Source organism: Bidens hawaiensis, unplaced genomic scaffold (assembly GCF_021521415.1).
Source record: "Bidens hawaiensis isolate Kalapana, Puna unplaced genomic scaffold, B.hawaiensis_p1.1 tig00061424_1, whole genome shotgun sequence".
Lineage (NCBI taxonomy): Eukaryota > Viridiplantae > Streptophyta > Magnoliopsida > Asterales > Asteraceae > Bidens > Bidens hawaiensis.
Genome location: NW_027501053.1, coordinates 41,577 through 63,337, shown reverse-complemented (window position 1 = coordinate 63,337; position 21,761 = coordinate 41,577). Strand labels below are relative to the sequence as shown.

Genomic DNA, 21,761 nt, shown 5'->3' with positions numbered 1-21,761 from the left:
ACCAACAGGTCGTTCGGGAGGGCTATTTAGTGTTTGGGATGTGAAGGTTTTTGAGCCTGGTTTTGTTCGGAAAGAGCGTTATTTTTTATTAGTCTCTGGTCACTTGAAGGGCAGTGGTGAGGAGATCAATATTTTAAACATTTGCCATCACCACTTTGGTGGGATGGTAAAGGCTTTGGCCTTTGGGTGAGAGGTCCAGGGTTCAATTCCTGACATTGGCGGTATAATGTAAATAGTATGAGGAAAGCTTGAACATTCAAAAAAAAAAAAAAAAAAAATATTTTAAACATTTATGCGCCAAAAAAGACTTTGGATAAGAGAAGGTTGTGGTCATCTTTGGTTGAGGTTGTTGCATCTAGAGATGGGTGTTGGGTTCTTGGTGGTGACTTTAACTCAGTTCGGTCTCAAGATGAACGGAGAAATTCCAGATTTAATGCTAGAGCAGCCGTGGATTTTAACGCTTTTATCTGTGATGCAGGGCTTGTGGAATTGGGTCTTAAGGGTGGTAAGTTCACTTTTGCAGTGGGTAACAAATTGAGCAGAATTGATCGGTTCTTGGTGTGCGAGAACTTTGTTGATAAATGGCCTACATCTATTTATAAAATTTTGTCGAGGGGGAAGTCGGACCATAACCCGATCGTGTTAAAAACTTTTACTTGCAATTACGGTCCGAAACCGTTCCATTTTTTTAATTCGTGGCTTAACCGTGAAGACTTTGAGAGAGTGGTTTTAAAGGCGATTGCAGAGTTCTCTTTTGAGGGGCCTCCGGATGTAAGGCTTATGTACAAATTTAGATGTATTCGGCGAGCTATCTCAGCGTGGAGAGATGAACTTTTTTTAAAGAAAATGAGGAAGAGAACCTTATTAAGAAGGAGATGGAGGCCTTAGAAGGGACATTGGAGATGAGGGATTTGATGGAGGAGGAAGTGTAGGTGTGGGAGGAGGGCAAAAACAGACTCTCTGAGCTATATGCTTTCCGTCATATGGATCTTAAACAACGGGCCAGGAATAAGTGGGCGAAGGAAGGAGACGCAAACAGTAGTTTTTTTCATTGGTTAATAAATAGGAGGCGGGCGTCCAATTTCATTCCAGGTCTTAGTATTAACGGGGTGTGGAAATCTAATCCTAGCGAGGTTAAAAAGGAGGTGCTCTGCTTTTTCCGAAACAAGTTTGTTGAAGAGATGAAAGAGAGACCGAAGATGGAATGTTTTGACTTGAAGAAGATTACAGTGGAGGGTGCTCATAAGCTGACGAGGAGGTTTACTGGGGCAGAAATTAAAAATGCCATTTTTGATTGTGGCGATGATAAGGCACCGGGACCGGACGGATTCAATTTTCGGTTTATTAAGCGTTTTTGGAGTTGTTTTGCAGGTGACTTTGAAGATGTGATGAAACATGTTTTTGAATATGGAACTTTTAACATGGGTGTCGGGTCCTTGTTTATTACGTTGATACGAAAAATTAAGGATCCTACTTCCCTTGGTTATTATTGTCCGATTAACCTCATCGGAGTGATCAGTAAAGCGATTTCGAAGATATTGGCGAATAGGTTGAAAAAGGTGACGTGTAAAGTTATTTCAGAGACTCAATTTGCTTTCTTGAATGGGAGATATATTCTAGACGGCCCTCTTGTGATTAATGAGATTCTTTCGTGGGCTAAAACGTGCGACAAGAAGTGTTTTTATTCAAAATAGATTTCGCCAAAGCGTATGATAACGTGAGTTGGGAATTTTTAATTTATGTGATGTCTCAGATGGGATTTCCTCAGAAGTGGTGTGGATGGGTTCGGGGAATTTTATGCTCCGCTAGATCCGCGATTTTGGTCAATGGGAGTCCGACATTTGAATTTGGATGCGAGAAAGGTCTCCGTCAGGGCGACCCGTTATCACCGTTCTTGTTTCTGTTTGTTATGGAAGCATTTTCTGGGTTATTTAGGAAAGCGACATGTATTGGTGCTTTTGACGGGATTCGTTTTCCTAATGGCGGATTGGTTATTAATCACCTTCTTTTTGCTGATAACGCTATGTTGCTAGGAGAGTGGTCGAGGTTTAATTTCTTGAACATGAAGCGCATTTTGAGAATTTTCTTTCTTTGTTCGGGGCTGAAAATTAACTTAAACAAATCGACTATGATTGGGGGGTGGAGTGGAGTGTAGTGAAACGGGAGGCGGAATTGATGGGCTTTAAGGCAGGGTCCATTCCGTTTACATATTTGGGTATTAATGTTGGCGTGAACATGAATCGGATTGCTAATTGGGAGCCGGTGTTGAATGTTGTTAGAGCACGGTTGAGTAAATGGAAGGCCAACAATTTGTCGATAGGAGGGAGATTGGTTCTTATTAAATCGGTCCTTGAAACTCTTCCAATATACTATTTCTCTTTGTATAAAGCCCCTATGAAAGTGCTTCATGATTTGGAAGCACTGATGAAGAATTTCCTATGGGGAGGTAATGAAGATATTCGGAAGATACATTGGGTCGCCTGGAATGTCGTTACTCGTCCAAAGGAAAACGGTGGTTTGGGTTTGTCGAGTTTGTTTGATATTAACAGAGCTTTAATCTCTAAATGGCTTTGGCGTTATAGGACAGAGATGAACTCACTGTGAAAGAGAATTGTAGAGGTCATTCATAATTCTAGTAGAAAATGGGAGGTATATTCTGTTAAGTGTAGCCTGCATAGTGTTTGGTCAAATATAATTAAGGAATGCAACAAGTTGAAGGTGGACAATCACTATTTTAATGATCTTATAAATTGTTCCGTGGGAGACGGGTCATCGGTGCGTTTTTGGTTAGATCGGTGGGTGCCAGGTGGTTGCTTAAAGGATAGATTTCCATATCTCTTTGCTTTGGACATTGATAAAAGATGCGTGGTGAAAGATAGATTAAAGATGGAGGGTTCGGTGCCAGTATTGATGTGGTCTTGGAAGAAAGACCCGACTTTTTTTGAACTGATACATTTGCAAGAGCTGATCGTTGTTGTAAAGCAGGTGGCTGTAAAGAATTCGGCGGATTCGTGGAGTTGGGACGGTGACCCAGGGGGATCCTTTTCGGCTGCAGCTGTTAGAAGTTGGCTGGCTGGTAGAGGCCTAAGTAATATCGAGTTGGCTATAGAGTGGTGTAAATGGATTCCAGATAAGTGTAATATTTTTATGTGGAGAGCCTTATTAGATCGTCTTCCTACTAAGGCGGCCTTGCGTAGAAGGAATATAAACACCAATAATAGTGTTTGTGTTTTTTGTGATGATGGTGAGGAGACGGTTGATCACATTTTTACTGCTTGTGGGTTTGCTACTGGAGTGTGGGAGGGGGTTATAAGATGGTGCGGGCTCCCTAATTTCTTTGCGTTTGGCGTGAAAGATTTGATGGAGCTGCATAAGTCGAAGGGGATTTCGTTAGCGAAAAAGGAGATCCTTAAAGGCGTGGTTATGATTTGTTGTTGGCGAATATGGAAAGCAAGGAATGAACATATTTTTAATAATAAGAGATGCAAAGTTGTTGACATTGTAGCGGATATTAAGGCGTATGGTTTTCTGGGGTATAAGAATAGACAAAGGCTTCGGTAAGCGATTGGAATTCTTGGTGTAATTTGTTTTTGATGTAATGTGAATCACGACCCCCTCTCTCCTCCTTGGAGAGTGGATGTGTTTCGCGTATGGTTTAATGAAGTTCAACTTTCAAAAAAAATAATAATTGAAACAACCCATCTAATACAAACCTATGTTGTACAACTTATATACAAAAATTAAATTGAATTCAACATAAATAATATAGTAATAATCGAAGAGTCGACATTGTCAAATATGTCGACGTGATTTACTTCCTTTTCTTTTCTCTTCAGATAAGTTTGATATAGTTCACATTGTTCACATAGATGTAAAGGCGTAAGACAAGTCTTTGCCCATTTTTTGTACTTCCACTTCTAAATTATGAACCTCCATCATCTTAGGACGTACTGACATCATTTTTAAACTTGTTTTGTTGGTTTGGGTGGTAGTTATTAATTCGTTGGTTACGACCACGACTTTGACCAAGTCCATCATTGTTATTCTATTTAAAGCATAACTTACTACCAAAACAAACCTACACAGTCCTTAAAATTGTATTTTGAAACTTTTTACGTCTTATGTTTTGAACAACACAATTTGATTTTGACAACCTTTAGTAACTCATATTTTCAACATAATCAGTTCTAACACGAACATAGTTTAGACTGATTATATTGAGGACCATAACCTATTTTGAGTCGATAACAAACCTATACAAACATACTAAAAATCCTGAAATTAAACTTAAGGGGTCTTTGAGATTCCTTATTTTACCTCCTTATAGCTTATAACTTATACGTTATAAGTTATAAGGTATTTGAGAAATTTGAATTTTGTGAGTGTATAAGTCATAAATTATAAGTTATAACTTTGTAACTGATAACTTATGACTTGAATAAGTCATAAGGAAGTGAAATAAGGAATCCCAAACACCCCTTAAACTCCAACTATAAGCAAATTCATCTCAATCATAAAAGCACAACTATAAACTTAAACTCCAAACCAACAAACTTATCTATTTCAACTGAAAGACCCCAAGGGTTAAAAAATACACTAAACGTAAATTGTTAATTCATGTAACCTTTAATTTTAATACAAAATCTACACCTCAAAGGTTATGTTTAAATTTACACTTAACGCATCATAATTGAAAATTATATATTTAAAAATAATATAAAAAAAACTAAAAAAAATAACATGCTGCTAAAAATTAGTTGTCAATAAAAAAATATAAATGTATACTTCTATTTTTCTACTACCGTAAATGTTAATGTATATGTGTATATTTTTATTTGAGAGGTTATTATAGCTTAATTGACTTTATAATAAACTTATAAAAGCATATAAATGAGTACTTCAATTTTCCTTTTTACTATCTACATTCAATTTGTTTATTATAAAGTATTATATTTAAAGAGTTTTATATTGGCTAATACTTTAGTTAATTAAACCGAGGGAAAAATTCTTAAAATATTTCATTAATAGAGAGATTCTAATGTTGTCATGTAAATAAAATTTTTCAAAAATATCCTCTACAAACACGTCTTTGATTACGTGTTAGGTCTCAACGTATTTTTCACAACATGTTTGGCTACAAAACGCGTCTTTTACGACCTTTTAGTATCCTTATAACTTATATAATATATTAAAAGATTAAAAAGGTGTTTGAGATTAATTAATGTGTGAGTAAAAAGGTTTTATAAGTCAGAAGGTCTATGAGTTATGAATAAGTCATATGAAGAAAAATAACATATGAAAATATGAGTCTATCTTTTTCTATAGGAAAATTGGTTTTATTAGTCCCAACTATTACATTTTGGTCATTGTCGGTTCCAACTAACGAATTGGTCTCTAATGGTCCAAACTTTTAATGTATTTGTTCCTAACGGTCCGTAACTAACAGAATCCTAACGTCGTTAGTTTTAGATCGCCGGAAAAACGTTTTTGGTCGGGAAAGTCAACTTTTTTGCCGGAAAACACCACCTGAACACCGCCGCCACCACCAATTGACTCACCGCCAACCAACCACCATCACTAAGCACCATTAACTGATTCCGGCGATGGTTCCAGGGTTCCGGTGACCTCTGTAATTGAGGCTTTTACTAGAAAAGGGTTCCTAAATGTACGATACAAAGTTACCATGATGTTTGGGACATAATTGTTGAGTTTTCGGGAAAAAATGTGTGTTTTCTGGCCAAAAACGTTTTTCGACGAGCTGAAACTAACGACGTTAGAACTCTGTTAGTCGCGGACCGTTAGGAACAATACGTCAATAGTTGGGACTGTCAGCAGCCAATTCGTTAGTTGGGACCGGCAGTGACCAAAAGACGATAGTTGGGACCAATGAAAACCAATTTTCCTTTCTATATTATTGAGAAAATTAAACACCCTAAGCTCGTGGATTATAATTAAATTCGTCTTTAAAAATTTAAAAGAAACTTAAAAGTTGAAAATCTAAAATTTATCCGATTTCATTTCGAAGTACATGAAAATTATTCCCAACTTAAATAACCACATGTTTGGATACTATATCCACGTCAGCAAATAATGGGCAGTTCTACGTGAAGAGGATTCTTGTCCACGTCAGTTATACAGCTGCCAAGATCTTTTAAAACATCACCACGTGTCCACGTATTACATTACTGTGGAACCTTCCCAAAATATCTCAAGTGGCCGAACCTCACTCTAGTTTTATTGTTTTAAGCCACAATAAAAGCATATTTCCAGAGAATACTAATCTTTTACGATCTTCATCAACTTTACATGCGGTACAACAACCACACATTTAACGACCACAAGTTCTGGTGGTTGACATGTTTTAAGCAATAGATAAAAATAACATAACTCATTAAGTTTGTATTAGTATTATCATTAAGTATGTATCCCCATATCTCCAGTGAGCTAAGAAAAAAACCGGATCAACATTTTATCAAATCAATGTATAAAACATGTTGTAAAACAATAACCCATTAGCTCCATCAAATATGTATGTAGTCACAGAATAAAGAGAAAATGAGAAGTGTATATTACCAAATACAAGAGATACTATTTATAGGGCTAGAACATTAATACAACATAATTAAGGATGTAAGCTATGTATGTGGAAAGTCACCACATTGAGGATCATTCATAACACTCCCCCTTGATTATCCACATAATGATATACGCTTAGTGATGTTTCTTCATTAAAAACCTTGCCAGGGAAACCTAGTGGGATAAAACTATAGCCAAGAGAAAAAGAGTGCAACACGTATAATGCTCCCCCTCATTCATACATCCTTTAAGTGACGGGTTCTGATCTTCTGCAAACGTTTATCTAAGACTTTGGAGTTGATAACTCACCAATTGATCTGGTAGTGTACACTTCCTTATTCGGTGAAACGATGCACTATCTTCATGTAAGACCTTCTCATCTTGTAAATAAGTGACTTGTAATGCGTCTTCTTGTAATTAAGTACCACAACATCCATAACTTTGTTATATTACATTCACTGCATTAATACGACTAGCTAAACCTTTTGACGGGTTAGCCTAATATAAATCATATATTACATACCTTGCATGTATCAAAATCTTTGTTCAGATCATTTCGGTGTCTCTTCACTTGAAACAGATTATATCTTATCAATAAATAAATAATATGTATAGTTATGTATAGCTAGCAAAAATATTGCATAAATTGCAATAAACTATGGCACTTCTTGACCAAGAATTTCTATTTAGAACAAGGGAAATTTGTTCTATATGATATATATTTCATCTGTATTAAATGTTCCAACATCTTCTATTTGAAGTTTGATTGATATAAAAATATCACTATACAAATGATCTACCCGCATATCATCTCTTTATGGGATACTATGTAATCATCAACATGATTTTAAAATGTTTAAAAAAATGGAGCGAATATATCATATTCGTGTCTCTTTTTCTCGAGATAATCACCGAGTTGATTATAACATGTCTAACTCCGCTATATAAGTTCACATTAGAACTTGTTAACTTCATATAGAAAGTTTCTTGAGCTTTAGTTTAAATGCTTCATGCGTGTATAATTTGTCATGGCTTTCCTTCCATGTTAACCAATCATGTATAAAATTTTACTCTTTAAGAGATTTGCACATAAACTTTATCTTTTTACCACATCATTTTCTATATCATATTCAAAGATACCATCAACAATTATCTTATTTTCATTTCATATTGCACAATTCGTATACATATTTATTGAATATCACTATATGCTTAGTGATGCATAGAATTTATATCATTAAAATGTTTACTTTTAAGAAATGAATCATCTTAAGAAACTAGCAAGGAGTTTCATTTGTATTTCATTCATCATAGTTTACAAGAATGATAATGTGTTCGGATTCAATATATATATATATATATATTGCAGTCATATCGTTCTCGAGAACTTTATATGATTTTGGCAACTTAAATCCTTTGGAGATTTCTTACAAATTTCATTTTAAATATATATTAAGCACATATCAAATCTCCCTTGTATTACCAGATTAAACTTGTTGCATCCAACAATGAAGAATAAGTCTTCTCATAATTAATTATGAGTTTTTCAGAAAATACTTTTTGCCACCATTTGTGCCTTACATTTCATAATGTCACATTTCTCATTATGTTTCTGCACAAAGGCTCATTTGTATCTAAAGTATTTTGCAATCGTTAGTTATAGGGACCAACTGCCCAAGAGATTTCAATTTTGCCTCACTTGTGTCTTTTTCTTTTTATTCATTTCGAATTTCATTTATCAGCAGAACTTAATTCTTGATCCTCATTTTCCATTATTTCAAGCGCTATACAAAACTATCAACGACGTCGATTTTTTTGCCGATTCCACATATTTTCAAACATGATATAATATATTGAGATCTCTTTATTCAGGTACCTTAGGTTCTTCTGGAACCATCATGTCTAATGTCTCTTCGGGAGACCCTTTTATTGTACCTCGACTTGACCATTTTCATTACTAGCTCCATTTTTGAGGATTTTTATTATGGGAACCGAATTGTCTACCATGCTTCAGGCATGCCATAGACTTATCACCAATATATTGTTGTCCTTCAGGGACGCTAATCTTAATTGGAGCATTATCAGTTGGTATATGCGACTTGGCTATGTAGGTTCCCAGCCGGATCTACACAGAAATATCTCGTTCTACGTAGGTGCGGAATCCCTACGTAAGATGATACGAGCGTAGAATCGATATACGTTAAACACAAGCAAACACACGTTACAATAAACAAAGAACACGTTGTATTGCAACTAATAACACGTGATATTGAATCACCGATTACACGTTCTGAACCACTGATTACAAACTAGCCGCAGCTAAACATATATATCATATGACAACTTCGCCTAACATGTTAGGCGAAGTTGTCAGTAACTTCGCTTAAACCACAAGTTCGCCTATGATGAGCGAACTTGTGAAACACATTAATCAACTCATAACAAAACCAACTAACACTATTACAGACACTCGATACTGAACTACTGACATCATGTACCAACAGACTCCCCCTTGGCAGTAGCTTCATATCTCATCTTCAATCACGTGTCTTGTAATCTCAAAAATCTCGTATCTCCCGTCTTCAAGCATGTACTCCTTCTCTGACACAAACCGACACTACTCTTTGATATTTCTTGGCTTCTTCTTTCCAAGCAGGAATGTAAAATATCTTTTTCTCGTTCAGCACCTGCAAGTCTGCTTGAGACAAATTCACCAAGTGCATATGATCATACACTCTCAGCAACTCTTGTTCATCTTCATCCTCCATCACTGCCTCAGCCGTTTCACTATCAACGTACCACCATTTCAGATCCTTTAGCACATCCTTGGGCATTTGTTTCATCGGCACTTCTTTTAAGCACCGGATCGGCTTATACTTCATTATCATCCAAGGCTTGCCATCTGCTCTCATTCCTCTGTCTTTGTCTTCAATGAGCTTTCCTTTCTGCGGTTTCAACAGCTCGAACTTTTTCTCTTTTATGCTTTCTTTCCACACGATCTTTCCAATGATCCTAGCCATGTTATCATCACTCCTGTTTATCAACCCCAACCTGGCTAAGTCCTTCACCTCACACTCAGGCAACGTATTCAACGACCTCAACAATCTCTTGAAATACTGAACCCCATCATACCGTTTAATCACAAAGAGCCTCAACTGCTCATCATATAACCAGCAAATAATCCCCTTTTTCGATTCAGCATACCCTTTGATGTTGTAACTTTTCTTGAACATAGTAGGGACCGCCGGTTTCTTAGTCTTTGGTAGGGAGATGGGCAGTGTTGTAGTAATAGCGTGGAAGATACGCGAGCGGATAAGAAACGTGATGATTTCGCGAAAATCATCAACACCGCTCGCATCCGGGTCCAAAGTAATGTACATATTATGCCCCGGGAAAAACTGTCGGTTGTTGTCTCCACCTTCATCACCACCTGCACCACCGGCTCCAGCTACAGCTGCCATTTCTGCAACAAAAACAGTCTAAGTTAGAGAATCGTCAAGTCAAATCACAAGTTCGCTTGTTACCATGAGCGAAGTTATGATTTATTCTGTATAGGCGAAGTTAGGGGTGGGGCGAAGTTGGTAATAACTTCGCCTTAACTTTAACTTCGCTTGATAAATGTTAATTAAAAATAAGTTAAAAGGGCCAGGCGAAGTTAATGATAACTTCGCCTGACCACAACTTCGCCTCATATACTGTTAAACAATTAAATATCAGGCGAAGTTAACCCTTAGGAGAAGTTAAGGATAACTTCGCCTAAACTGTAACTTCGCCTGAATCTGAAGCGGCAACAGTATAGACGGCCAAACGAGGTGAAATTGGATAATTTGATGATTGTGGACTCTACAAAACATGTTTTTGAGGAGATCACGACGATCAAGTTGATTACGACCACGTTAAAACACGTATGAAAAGTGGGTGTTGAGGGTTTGAATGAACGGGGTCACAAAACGGACCAAAACGACCTCTGATTAACGCTATTAACATAGATTATCATCTAAACAAACCGTACACACCTTTAACACTGTTGGAATTTGAGGAAAAATAACAAGTTACGATTCGAGAGATAACTTCGCTTAGGGTTAACTGAGAATAAGTTTGCCGGGTTTGAAGAATGGTGAAAAATGTTTGACCAAAGTCTTCTTTATATACTGTTTGACTTATACAGGCGAAGTTAGGGTTAACTTCGCTTACCCCCCTTAACTTCGCCTGATTAAACAACTTCGCTTAATATGGAAATTTACATATCAGTCCCTTACAAATTGAACATTTTGCCAATAACTTTAAAAAAAACTTTCTTTAAGGAGTAAACTGATACGATCAAAGACCAAGTAACCAGGAGTTAGCCTATAAAACGACATAAATAAGATAAAGTTTAGAAATAAAGTTCACGGGATCAAATTTCAGTCTCGATAGGGACTACCAGTTTTAGAAAAGATCCAAACAGGGATCATACTAATTAAGTGACTGTCACTGAGATCCATGTTCAGCTGTATTATGACATAAAGAGACAGGTTGTAAGCAGGTAAACAAACTTAGTATGGTTTTCATTGCTTCTGTGATACGGATTAGGTTCAATTAAGCTCAAAACTTAGATGGGCAACACATCAGAGATTGTGATGTCTCCTATCTATTCTCAAAGCGTATTTGGCTTTCCCCAAGTCACCCCGAGTTGACCTCGACCCGTAGTGTCTGATTAAATAGTAAGTACACGTCGATCTGTAGAGTCTTCTTCCCGTTCTCTTTCTTGTATCTTGATTGAGAAGTATTAACATTATAAGCTTTAGAATGTCTCAATAACACATAAATTTTTTTTTTAATAAATATTTACACAGCTTCAGAGTAGTAAACAACTGCAAGTCCCGAATCTGGATCACTGCAGTTTCTTGACACGCTATCTTCACGGGAATCAGAACACTCACGGGCTCGTGTATGACTGGGTAATCGCTTTTCTGCCTATCATTCGGAAAGATGTGTATGGAGACATGCACAACTCAAAATGATTTTCCACATTAAATCGAGGAGATTTAGTTTGTATCACTTCTACTTTCACGCACCACAGAAAGCTACCATAACATACAATTACTGTTCTAGAGTCTTTTAGGCCTAATAACTTCACCAGTTTAGCACACAAAATCAGTTTTTCTATCACTTTCCAAGGTTGGATCAATTTTCTTTTAAACATCGTATTGAAACTTCTTACGAAGTTATAGACTTGAAAAATTATATCATCTTCCTAAAAAAATTTAAAATTCTATCGCCCCGATCAAGTCAAAGTCTTCAGGTAAACGGCTATCCTGAAGATCCAATGGATCAGCTGGACCGACCACATACGAGTATGTGTTCCTTCTAACTAAGTATGAACGACTAATTTTCAGCGAAAGAATTAAAAACACATCATAATCCGCCCCGGTCACTTTCAGTCATCTGGTTAATGGCTATCCTCATAATCTACTGGTAGAAGTGAGGACCAAACATATCCGATGGTATGTCCTTCAAACTGAAGCAGCCGACATAATTCTAAGCGATAGTGACGTTTTTTTTTTTTTTAAGTAGGTAAAAACGAAAAATATGGTTACACGGGATTGATCATCCCATTAAGCTCAACAAGGTTTTGAAAACGAGTTCTATCAAATGCTTTAGTAAACAAATCAGCGAAATTATCTAACGAATCAACCTTTTCGAGCACTGTCAATTTCTTCTCAGCACAATCCCGTATAAAATGATGACGTATGTCAATGTGTTTAGTTTTACTGTGCTTTACGGGATTGTTAGTTACTGAGATCGCTGCAGTGTTGTCAATGCAAATAGGAGTTTGAGTGAAATTCAGACCGTAATCGCGCAATTGCTGTTGTATCCAAAGAACCTGGGAGCAGCAGTTCGATGCTGCCATGTATTCTGCTTCACAGGTAGAGATAGCAACTGAGGTATGCTTCTTGCACTGCCATGACACTAATCTGCCTCCAAGAAACTGGCATCCACCTGTTGTTGACTTTCGATTCTGATTGCATCCTCCATAGTCAGAATCCGTGTAAGCGACCAACTCCAAGTCTCCCCCTTTCGTGTACCACAACCCCAGCTTAGGCTTGCCCTTGAGATACCGCAATATCCTCTTCACACCCTTCATGTGAGATTCCTTTGGGTTTGCCTGAAAGCGAGCACAAAGAAAAACTACCAACATAATATCAGGTCTAGATGCAGTTAAATACATTAAAGAACCTATGATTGCCCGATATTGGGTGGGGTCCACGTCTGCATCACTGTCTGAATCAGCACCCAGTTTGTGGTTGACGCAAACTGGGGTATCAAATGGAGTGCTGTCCTCCATCTTGAAGCGTTTGAGAACGTCTTGGACATATTTAGTTTGATGGATGAACATCCCATCCTTCTTCTGATCGACCTGCAATCCTAAAAAGAAAGTTAATTCACCCATTGCACTCATTTCAAACCTCTTTTTCGTGACGGCTTCAAATTCCTGACACATGGCGACTTTTGATGCAGCAAAGATGATGTCGTCCACGTAGACTTGAACCATAAGAAAATCTCCCCCTTTTCTCTTGACAAACAGTGTGCAGTCGATCTTTCCTCTTTCAAACCCATTCTCAAGCAAGTAATCAGATAAGGTTGCATACCATGCACGAGGGGCCTGATGTAGTCCATATAACGCTTTACTTAGCTTGTACACATGATCAGGAAAGTCTGGGTCAGGAAAACCTGGAGGCTGCTCAACGTACACAACTTCATCGACTATACCGTTAAGAAACGCACTTTTCACGTCTAACTGGAACACCTTCATCTCCTTGTGTGCAGCAAATGCCAAAAACAGACGAATCGCTTCCAATCTCGCCACAGGAGCAAACACTTTATTGTAGTCGATCCCTTCTTGCTGATTAAAACCTTTTACAACCAGCCTCGCCTTGTTCCTGATAATTATCCCTTTTCATCTCTCTTGCATTTGAAAACCCATTTTGTGCCAATCGCATGCACATTCTTCGGTTTTGCAACCAATTTCCAAACCTCCATCTTCTCAAACTGGGCTAACTCTTCTTGCATGGCTTCGACCCACGAGCTGTCCTTTAGAGCCATTTGATAGTTCTTTGGTTCAATCTGGCTAATGAAGCAGGTGTACAGGCACTCGTTAATGATACCTGTTTCTTTGATACTTTAGAAAACACAGGTGTCCTCATTCAAGCTTCGTCTTGTTTGTACACCATCAGACAGATCACCTATCACGTTCTCCAAAGGGTGATATTTATTAACACCAGTAGTCGGAACCGAAATGACTTGCAGATTGTCTTCCAGGTTCGAAGATAGTTCATCAATGGGCGATTGTTGTTGAGAGTGAAACGGATTGAAGAATTCGTCTTCAGTAGAGGCAGCAGGGATGTCAACAGCACATGATGAGGAAGGTTGACATTCATCGTACTGCGGTCGTTGCACAAAATTTTCTTCCTCATCATAAAGAATTTGCGTGGCAATTCTCTCATCAACTTCTGCACAATCCAAGTAAGGCATATTAAAAGATTTAAAAAGCTTATCATAGTCGAAAGCCTCAGCGGGTCCCGTGCTTGGTTTTGGTGGTTTGTAACTTGTGATGTCAGTGTTACACACCACCTCCACCTTGCTGGTCGATAGATTAAAGACTCGTCTGTTGGGTGTCCCAACAACATATCCGACTAAAATACCTTCGTCGGCTTTCTCACCAAATTTTGAGTTCGTCTTTAATATCGAACAAGGGGACCCGAATGGTTCGAGACCATTCAGGTTAGGCTTTCTACCATGCATAAGTTCATAGCATGTTTTATTCAATCGTTTAACAGTTAAAACTCGATTAAGGATATAACAGGCTGTTGCAACAGCTTCAGCCCATAACACCACAGGAAGTTTAGCATCAGCCAGCATTGTTCTGGCTCCTTCAATTAACGTCCTGTTCTTCCTCTCAGCCACCCCATTTTGTTGCGGAGTATACGGGGCGCTGTATTGGTGGTCTATCCCTTTTTGTAAGCAAAACATCTCCATCTGGTAGTTTTTGAACTCTGTCCCATTGTCACTCCTGATGTATTTAACCTTTCTCCCCACGATATTCTCAACCTTGGTAATCAAGTTAATTACCAACTGAACCGTTTCATCTTTTGTCTTCAGGAAATATACCCAAGAGTATCGAGAGAAATCATCAGTTATCACCAAGCAGTATGATGTTCCACCTAGGCTTTTTACATTCACGGGACCGAAGAGATCCATGTGAAGTAGGTCTAGGGTACTGACTATTGAATTGATCTTCTTGGTGTGATGAGATTTCTTGTGTTGCTTTCCCTTTTTGTACGACAAGCATTGGTCTTCAAAGTTAAAGTTTTTTAAGGGAACACCAAGCACCAGCCCATTTTTGACAATGTAGTTCATTTTTCGAAGATGTATATGCCCCATTCTTCGATGCCATAACTCGGACTCTGATTCAGTTGCTTTTGACAGAAGACATGACTCATATGTTGCCATTTCAGTCGACCTCATATCCATTACGTATGTGTTCTTTTCCCTTGGAGCCTTCATCACTATCCATGTCTCTGGTATCTTGAACCCAGGATACAGTACAATCGCTTCATTTTTGGTAAAGTGAACAGTGTAATCTTTGTCACAGATCTGAGACACACTCAGCAAATTATGCTTCAGCTCTTCAACGAAATTCACCTTTTCTAACTTCATTTTACCATTAGTCACCGTCCCAATTCCAGTAATTCTACCACCACTCTCTCCAGCAAAACTTACTCTACCTCCCTGAACAGGTTTCCATTCGTGTAACAAATTTTTGTTACCAGTCATGTGCCGGGAACAGCCGCTATCCACAACCCATAGATTGTTTGCAGCCCTGTTCAACTGTTCCTGCACGATTAAAGAAAAGATTAAAATCTTGGGACCCAAGACCAATACTTGGGACCCAAGACCTATTGGTCTTGGGTCGATTAAACCTGTGAAAATGCATCCCGTCCATTGATTGTCTAAAGTTACTCTGAGAATGACTTCTGTAAGTTCTGAAAGGATACCTTCTTGTGGAATGACTATGAGGCCATCCAAACCTTCGTGAATTAAATGAATTATAATTAGTGGTTTTGTTGTTAACAGGGAAAAACTGAGATCGATTTCTTTGAAAACCTGGATTAGTCCAATATCTGAACTTTGATGAGTTTGCATTCTTACCATTATAGTAATTACTGTTAGCTCTATTCTCAGTTTTCGGAGGCCTCATTGTAGGTTCCCCTGACGGATCACACGAGATATCCCGATATACACAGGTGCGGAATCCCTGTGTAGATCGTTACGGACGTAGAATATAATCACACAAACACACGTACACACGATACGAACAAAACTCACGTTATATTGATAACTCGAACCGTGTTACTTACAGACTCACGTCAATAGACTCACGTAAACTGAACTCGATCAACCAAAACGCTAACTGACCAACTAATTAACCACTAAACCGTAAACAGTAAACTACTTAAATACACGACAACTTCGCCTCAGGCGAAGTTGTCTATAACTTCGCTCGTTCAACAAGTTCGCCTAGGCGAACTTGTCAACAACTTCGCTTGGTTAACAAGTTCGCCTAAGCGAACTTGTCAACAACTTCGCTTCTAAACAAACAATTACATAAACAATATTACAGACTCGATTACAGACTTTATACATATGAACTACTGACATCTATGCACCAACAGACTCCCCCTTGGCAGTAGCTTCATATCTTGATCTTTCAGCTCTTGTCTCGTAATCCTGTATCTTCAAGAGTGCACTCCTTCTCTAACACACACCGTCACAACTCGTTGATACTTTCTTGCTTCATCCTTCCAAGCTGGAATATAAAAGATCTTTTTCTCGTTGAGCATCTTCAGATCAGCTTGCGATAAGTTGACAAGATGCATCGGATCGTAAACTCTAAGTATCTCTTGTTCATCCTCATCTTCCATCACAGCTTCAGCAGTCTGGCAATCAACGTACCACCATTTTAGATTCTTCAATACATCTTGAGGCATATTCTTCATCGGAACCTCCTTGATGCATCGGATCGGCTTGTACTTCATCACCATCCATGGCTTGCCATCTGCTCTCAATCCCCTCTCTGTATCCTCCACAAGCTTTCCCTTATGTGGTTTTAATAGTTCAAACTTCTTTTCTTTTATGCCTTCTTTCCACACAATCTTCTCAATCATTCTCGCCATATTGTTGTCACTTCTGTTTATCAGGCCCAACCTGGCCAAATCCTTCACCTCGCATTCCGGCAACGTGTTGAAAGATCTCAACATTCTCTTGAAGTATTGAATGCCATCATAACGCTTCACCACAAACAACTTGATCTGTTCATCATAAATCCAACAGATGATTCCCTTCTTAGACTCAGCATAGCCTTTAATGTTATAGCTCTTCTTGAACATGGCTGGAATAGCAGGCTTCTTGGTCTTGATAAACCAATGAGCACAGCCTTCCTTCCACCTAGGCTGTTCCTCCCACTCAGTCTCATCCATCTCAACACTCACATCGGCTTTCTCAACCTCAGGGATCTCGTGTTCAACGTTTTCTTCTACTATCTCCCCCTCTTCTATTCCATCTTCAATCACAATCTGCTCACCGATCTTCTCAATCATATCATTCGGCAGCACATCTTCATCAAACAGAACATCATCACTGAACATGTCATCATCAAGCTCTTTCAGCGCATCAATAACACCATCTTCAACTAACACCACATCATCACCAGAACCACCAGCCACGTCAGTAGACTCCCCCTCAGCTGTGGAAGTACCAAGAGCTTCAGAAGTTCTTGGCAGCTCACCACCTGCATCTTTCGATGCATTGGGATCATCGTCTCGGTCATTTTTCTTCTTCGTTCTGAGCTCGTCGCCCTTACAGCTCGCCTAGGCGAAGTTAACCACAACTTCACCTGTTCAACAACATCGCCTATATATTTACAAAATCAAACCTTATAATTTTAACAATTTTCCAATTAAGTTATAAAACTTTCCTAGAAGAAATAAATGACATGATCAATTCTAAGTAACCAGTTAAAAAAAAACATAAAACTATCTAAGTACAAAAACTTAAAAATACAAAGCATAAGGGATCAAATTTCTGTCTCGATAGGGACTGCTACGTTTTAGAAAAGATCCGAACAGGAATCATACTAACTACGTGACTGTCACATAGATCCGTGTTTAGCTGTATTATGACATATAGAGACAGGTTGTAAGCAGGTATAACTTAAAGTGGTTTTCATCGTTTCTGTGATACGAGTTAGGTTCAATTAATCCTTAAAATTTAAGTGGGCAACAACTCAGAAATATTGATGCCTCCTATCTATCCTCAAAGCGTATTTGGCTTTCCCCAAGTCACCCCGAATTGACTTCGACCCATAGTGTCTGATTAAACATGTATGTTCTCATCTTCTGGTTCCCGGTCTTCTTCTTACTCTAAGATAGAGAAGTCTTGATTTTATCATCACTAATATGTTACAATAACTTCAAATATTTTTTTTTTTTTTTTTTTTTTTTTTTTTTATGAACAACATAGACTTCAAAGTAGAATTTAACTGCAAGTCCCGAATCTGGATCACTGCAGTATCTTGAAACGATATCTTCACGGGAATCAGAACACACATGGGCTCGTGTATGACTGGGTAATCGTTTTTCTGCCTATCATTCGGAAAGATATATTATGAAGACACGCAAAACTTTTAAGGAGTTTCCACGTAAAATTAAGTAAAATTAGTTTGTATCACGTCTACTTTTACGCACCAAAAAAGTTACCTTGACATACAATGATTGTCCTAAAGCCTTTTAAGCCTAATAACTTCACTAGTTAAGCACACAAAGTTAGTATATCTATCATTTTCCAAGGTTGGATCAATTTTCCGTTTAACATAGCTAACGAACTTCTTACTAAGTAACAGACTTGAAAAGTAATTTCATTTCCCTTTTCTCTTTCAAAATTTAAACAAAAATCGCCCCGACCAAAACAAAGTCTTCAGGTAAACGGCTATCCCGAAGATCCAATGGATCAGCTGGACCGACCACATACTAGTATGTGTCCTTCTAACTAAGTATGATCGACTAATTTTAAGCGAAAGAAAGAAAGACTCATCATAAACCGCCCCGGTCACTATCAGTAATCTGGTTAATGGCTATCCTCAAAATCTACAAGTAGAAAATGAGGACCAAAATATATCCGAAGACAAGTCCTTCAAACTAATGTAACCGACATAATTTTAAGCGATTAGTGACGTTTTTTTTTTTTTTTTTTATTTTTTTTATTATTTTTTTTTAAATAAATAAACAAGAAAAACATGGTTACTCGGGATTGATCATCCCATTCAGTTCAATAAGGTTTTGAAATCTGGATTTGTCAAACGCTTTAGTGTATAAATCAGCGAAATTATCAAGCGTATCCACCTTTTCAAGAATTATCAGTTTCTTCTCAGCACAATCCCGTATGAAATGATGACGTATGTCAATGTGTTTAGTTTTACTATGTTTCACATGATTGTTAGTTACTGAGATAGCAGCTGTGTTATCAATGCAAATAGGAGTAAGTAAGAAATTCAGACCATAGTCGCGCAGCTGTTGTTGTATCCAAAGAACCTAAGAGCAGCAGTTGGATGCAGACATGTATTCTGCCTCACAGGTTGAGATTGCGACTGAAGTCTGCTTCTTGCATTGCCACGACACCAATCTGCCACCAAGAAACTGACAACCTCCAGTTGTTGACTTCCGACTCTGATTGCACCCTCCATAATCAGAGTCTGTGTAAGCGACCAGCTCCAAGTCACCTCCTCTCGGGTACCACAACCCCAGCTTCGGCTTGCCCTTGAGATACCGCAGTATCCTCTTTGCACCTTTCAAATGAGATTCTTTTGGATTTGCCTGAAAACGTGCACAAAGACAAACAGCAAACATTATATCAGGCCTAGATGCAGTTAAGTACATTAAAGAACCTATTATCGCCCGATATTGAGTTGGGTCCACATCTGCATCACCGTCTACTTCAGCACCCAATTTGTGATTGACGCAGATTGGAGTATCATATGGAGAACTGTCCTCCATCTTGAAGCGCTTGAGCACATCATGAACATACTTCGTTTGATGAATGAACATCCTGTCCTTCCTCTGATCAACCTGCAATCCTAGAAAGAAAGTTAGTTCACCCATAGCACTCATTTCAAACCTTTTCTTCATGACGGCTTCAAACTCCTGACACATGGAGACTTTTGATGCAGCAAATATTATGTCATCCACATAGACTTGAACCAGCAGGATGTCGCTTCCATCTCTTTTGAAGAACAACGTGCTATCAATTTTCCCTCTTTCAAAACCATTCTCGAGCAAGTAATCCGATAAAGTTGCATACCAGGCACGAGGTGCCTGATGTAATCCATACAATGCCTTGCTCAACCTGTACACGTGATCTGGATAGTCTGGGTCAGGAAAACCCGGTGGTTGCTCAACATACACAACCTCATCAACTATCCCATTCAAAAACGCACTCTTTACATCTAGCTGAAACACCTTCATCTTTTCATGAGCAGCAAACGCCAAGAACAGTCTTATGGCTTCCAACCTAGCGACAGGAGCGAACACTTCGTTATAATCAATCCCCTCTTGTTGATTAAAACCTTTCACGACAAGCCTCGCCTTGTTCCTTATAATAATCCCCTTATCATCTCTCTTGCAATTGAACACCCATTTTGTGCCTATCGCATGCACATTCTTTGGTTTTTCAACCAAAGTCCAAACTTCCATCTTCTCGAATTGAGCCAACTCTTCTTGCATGGCCTCGACCCACGAGCTGTCCTTTAAAGCCATTTGATAATTTTTCGGTTCAATCTGGCTTATAAAGCAGGTATACAGGCATTCATCGATTATTCCTGTCTCCTTAATGCTTGAATAAACACAGGTATGTTCATTTAAGCTACTTCTCGTTTGTACACCTGAGGACACATCACCAATCACATTATTCAAAGGATGATCTTTATGAATTCTCGTGGTCGGAACAGAACCGACATGCAAATTATCTTCCAAATTAGAAGAGATCTCATCAATGGTTGTTTCATGCTGAGAGTGAAAAGGATTGATAAATTCTTCTTCAGTTGAGGCAGCAGGGGTACCGATAGTGTTTGATGAGGAAGGTTGACATTTATCAATCAGTTGTCTTTGTAATAGATTTTCTTCCTCATCGAGTATCATCTTCGTCGCAGCTCTTTCTTCTTCTTCAGAAATCTCCAAATCCGGTACGTTAAACGACTTAAAAAGCTTAACATAGTCGAAAAGCTCAGCAGGTCCATTGCTAGGTTTTGGCGGTTGGTAACTTGTGATGTCAGTGTTACACACCACCTCCACCTTGCAAGTCGAAGTATTGAAGACCCGTCTGTTGGGAGTACCAACAACATAACCGACTAATATTCCTTCATCGGCTACTTCCCCAAATTTAGAATTTTTCTTCAAGATCGAACAAGGGGACCCGAATGGTTCAAGACCACTCAAGTTGGGCTTCCTTCCATGCATAAGCTCGTAGCAAGTTTTACCAAGTCTCTTAACGGTTAACACCCTATTCAGAACATAGCAGGCTGTAGCAACCGCTTCAGCCCAGAAAATCACAGGAAGCTTCGAATCTGCCAGCATAGTCCTGGCTCCTTCAATTAAAGTTCGGTTCTTCCTTTCAGCCACTCCATTCTGTTGCGGAGTATACAGAGCGCTGTATTGATGTTCAATTCCTTTCTGAAGACAGAAGATCTCCATTTCAAAATTCTTGAACTCCGTACCATTGTCACTTCTGATGAACTTAACTGTTTTACTCATGACGTTCTCAACTTTAGTAATCAAACTCTTCACCATTTGAGCCGTCTCATCTTTCGATTTCAGAAAATATACCCACGAATATCGCGAGTAATCATCAGTGATCACCAAGCAGTAAGAAGTACCTCCTAGACTTTGTACATTCACTGGACCGAAGAGATCCATGTGAAGCAGTTCTAGAGTACTGGCAGTTGAGTTGACCTTCTTGGTGAGATGGGATTTCTTGTGTTGCTTTCCCTTCTTGCATGCAATACATTTGTCTTCAAAGTTAAAACTTTTCAAGGGAACGCCCATCACAAGCCCATTTTTGACAATGTGGTTCATCTTCCGAAGATGAATATGCCC

At 38.5% G+C, this 21,761-nt stretch overlaps 1 protein-coding gene across 1 annotated transcript; it reads left to right on the top strand.

Annotated features, from left to right (window-relative positions):
* Positions 1-1,753: 1,753 nt before the first annotated feature.
* On the top strand, positions 1,754-2,155 carry LOC143603363 (putative mitochondrial protein AtMg01250). Its single transcript, XM_077080174.1, has one exon. It carries the CDS (start codon positions 1,754-1,756, stop codon positions 2,153-2,155), a length of 402 nt encoding a protein of 133 aa, XP_076936289.1.
* The last annotated feature ends 19,606 nt before the right edge of the window (positions 2,156-21,761 follow it).

What these genes read in the sequence shown, in the direction of transcription:
- LOC143603363 (XM_077080174.1), top strand. Translation starts at nt 1,754, where the DNA reads ATGGGATTTCCTCAGAAGTGGTGTGGATGGGTTCGGGGAATTTTATGC.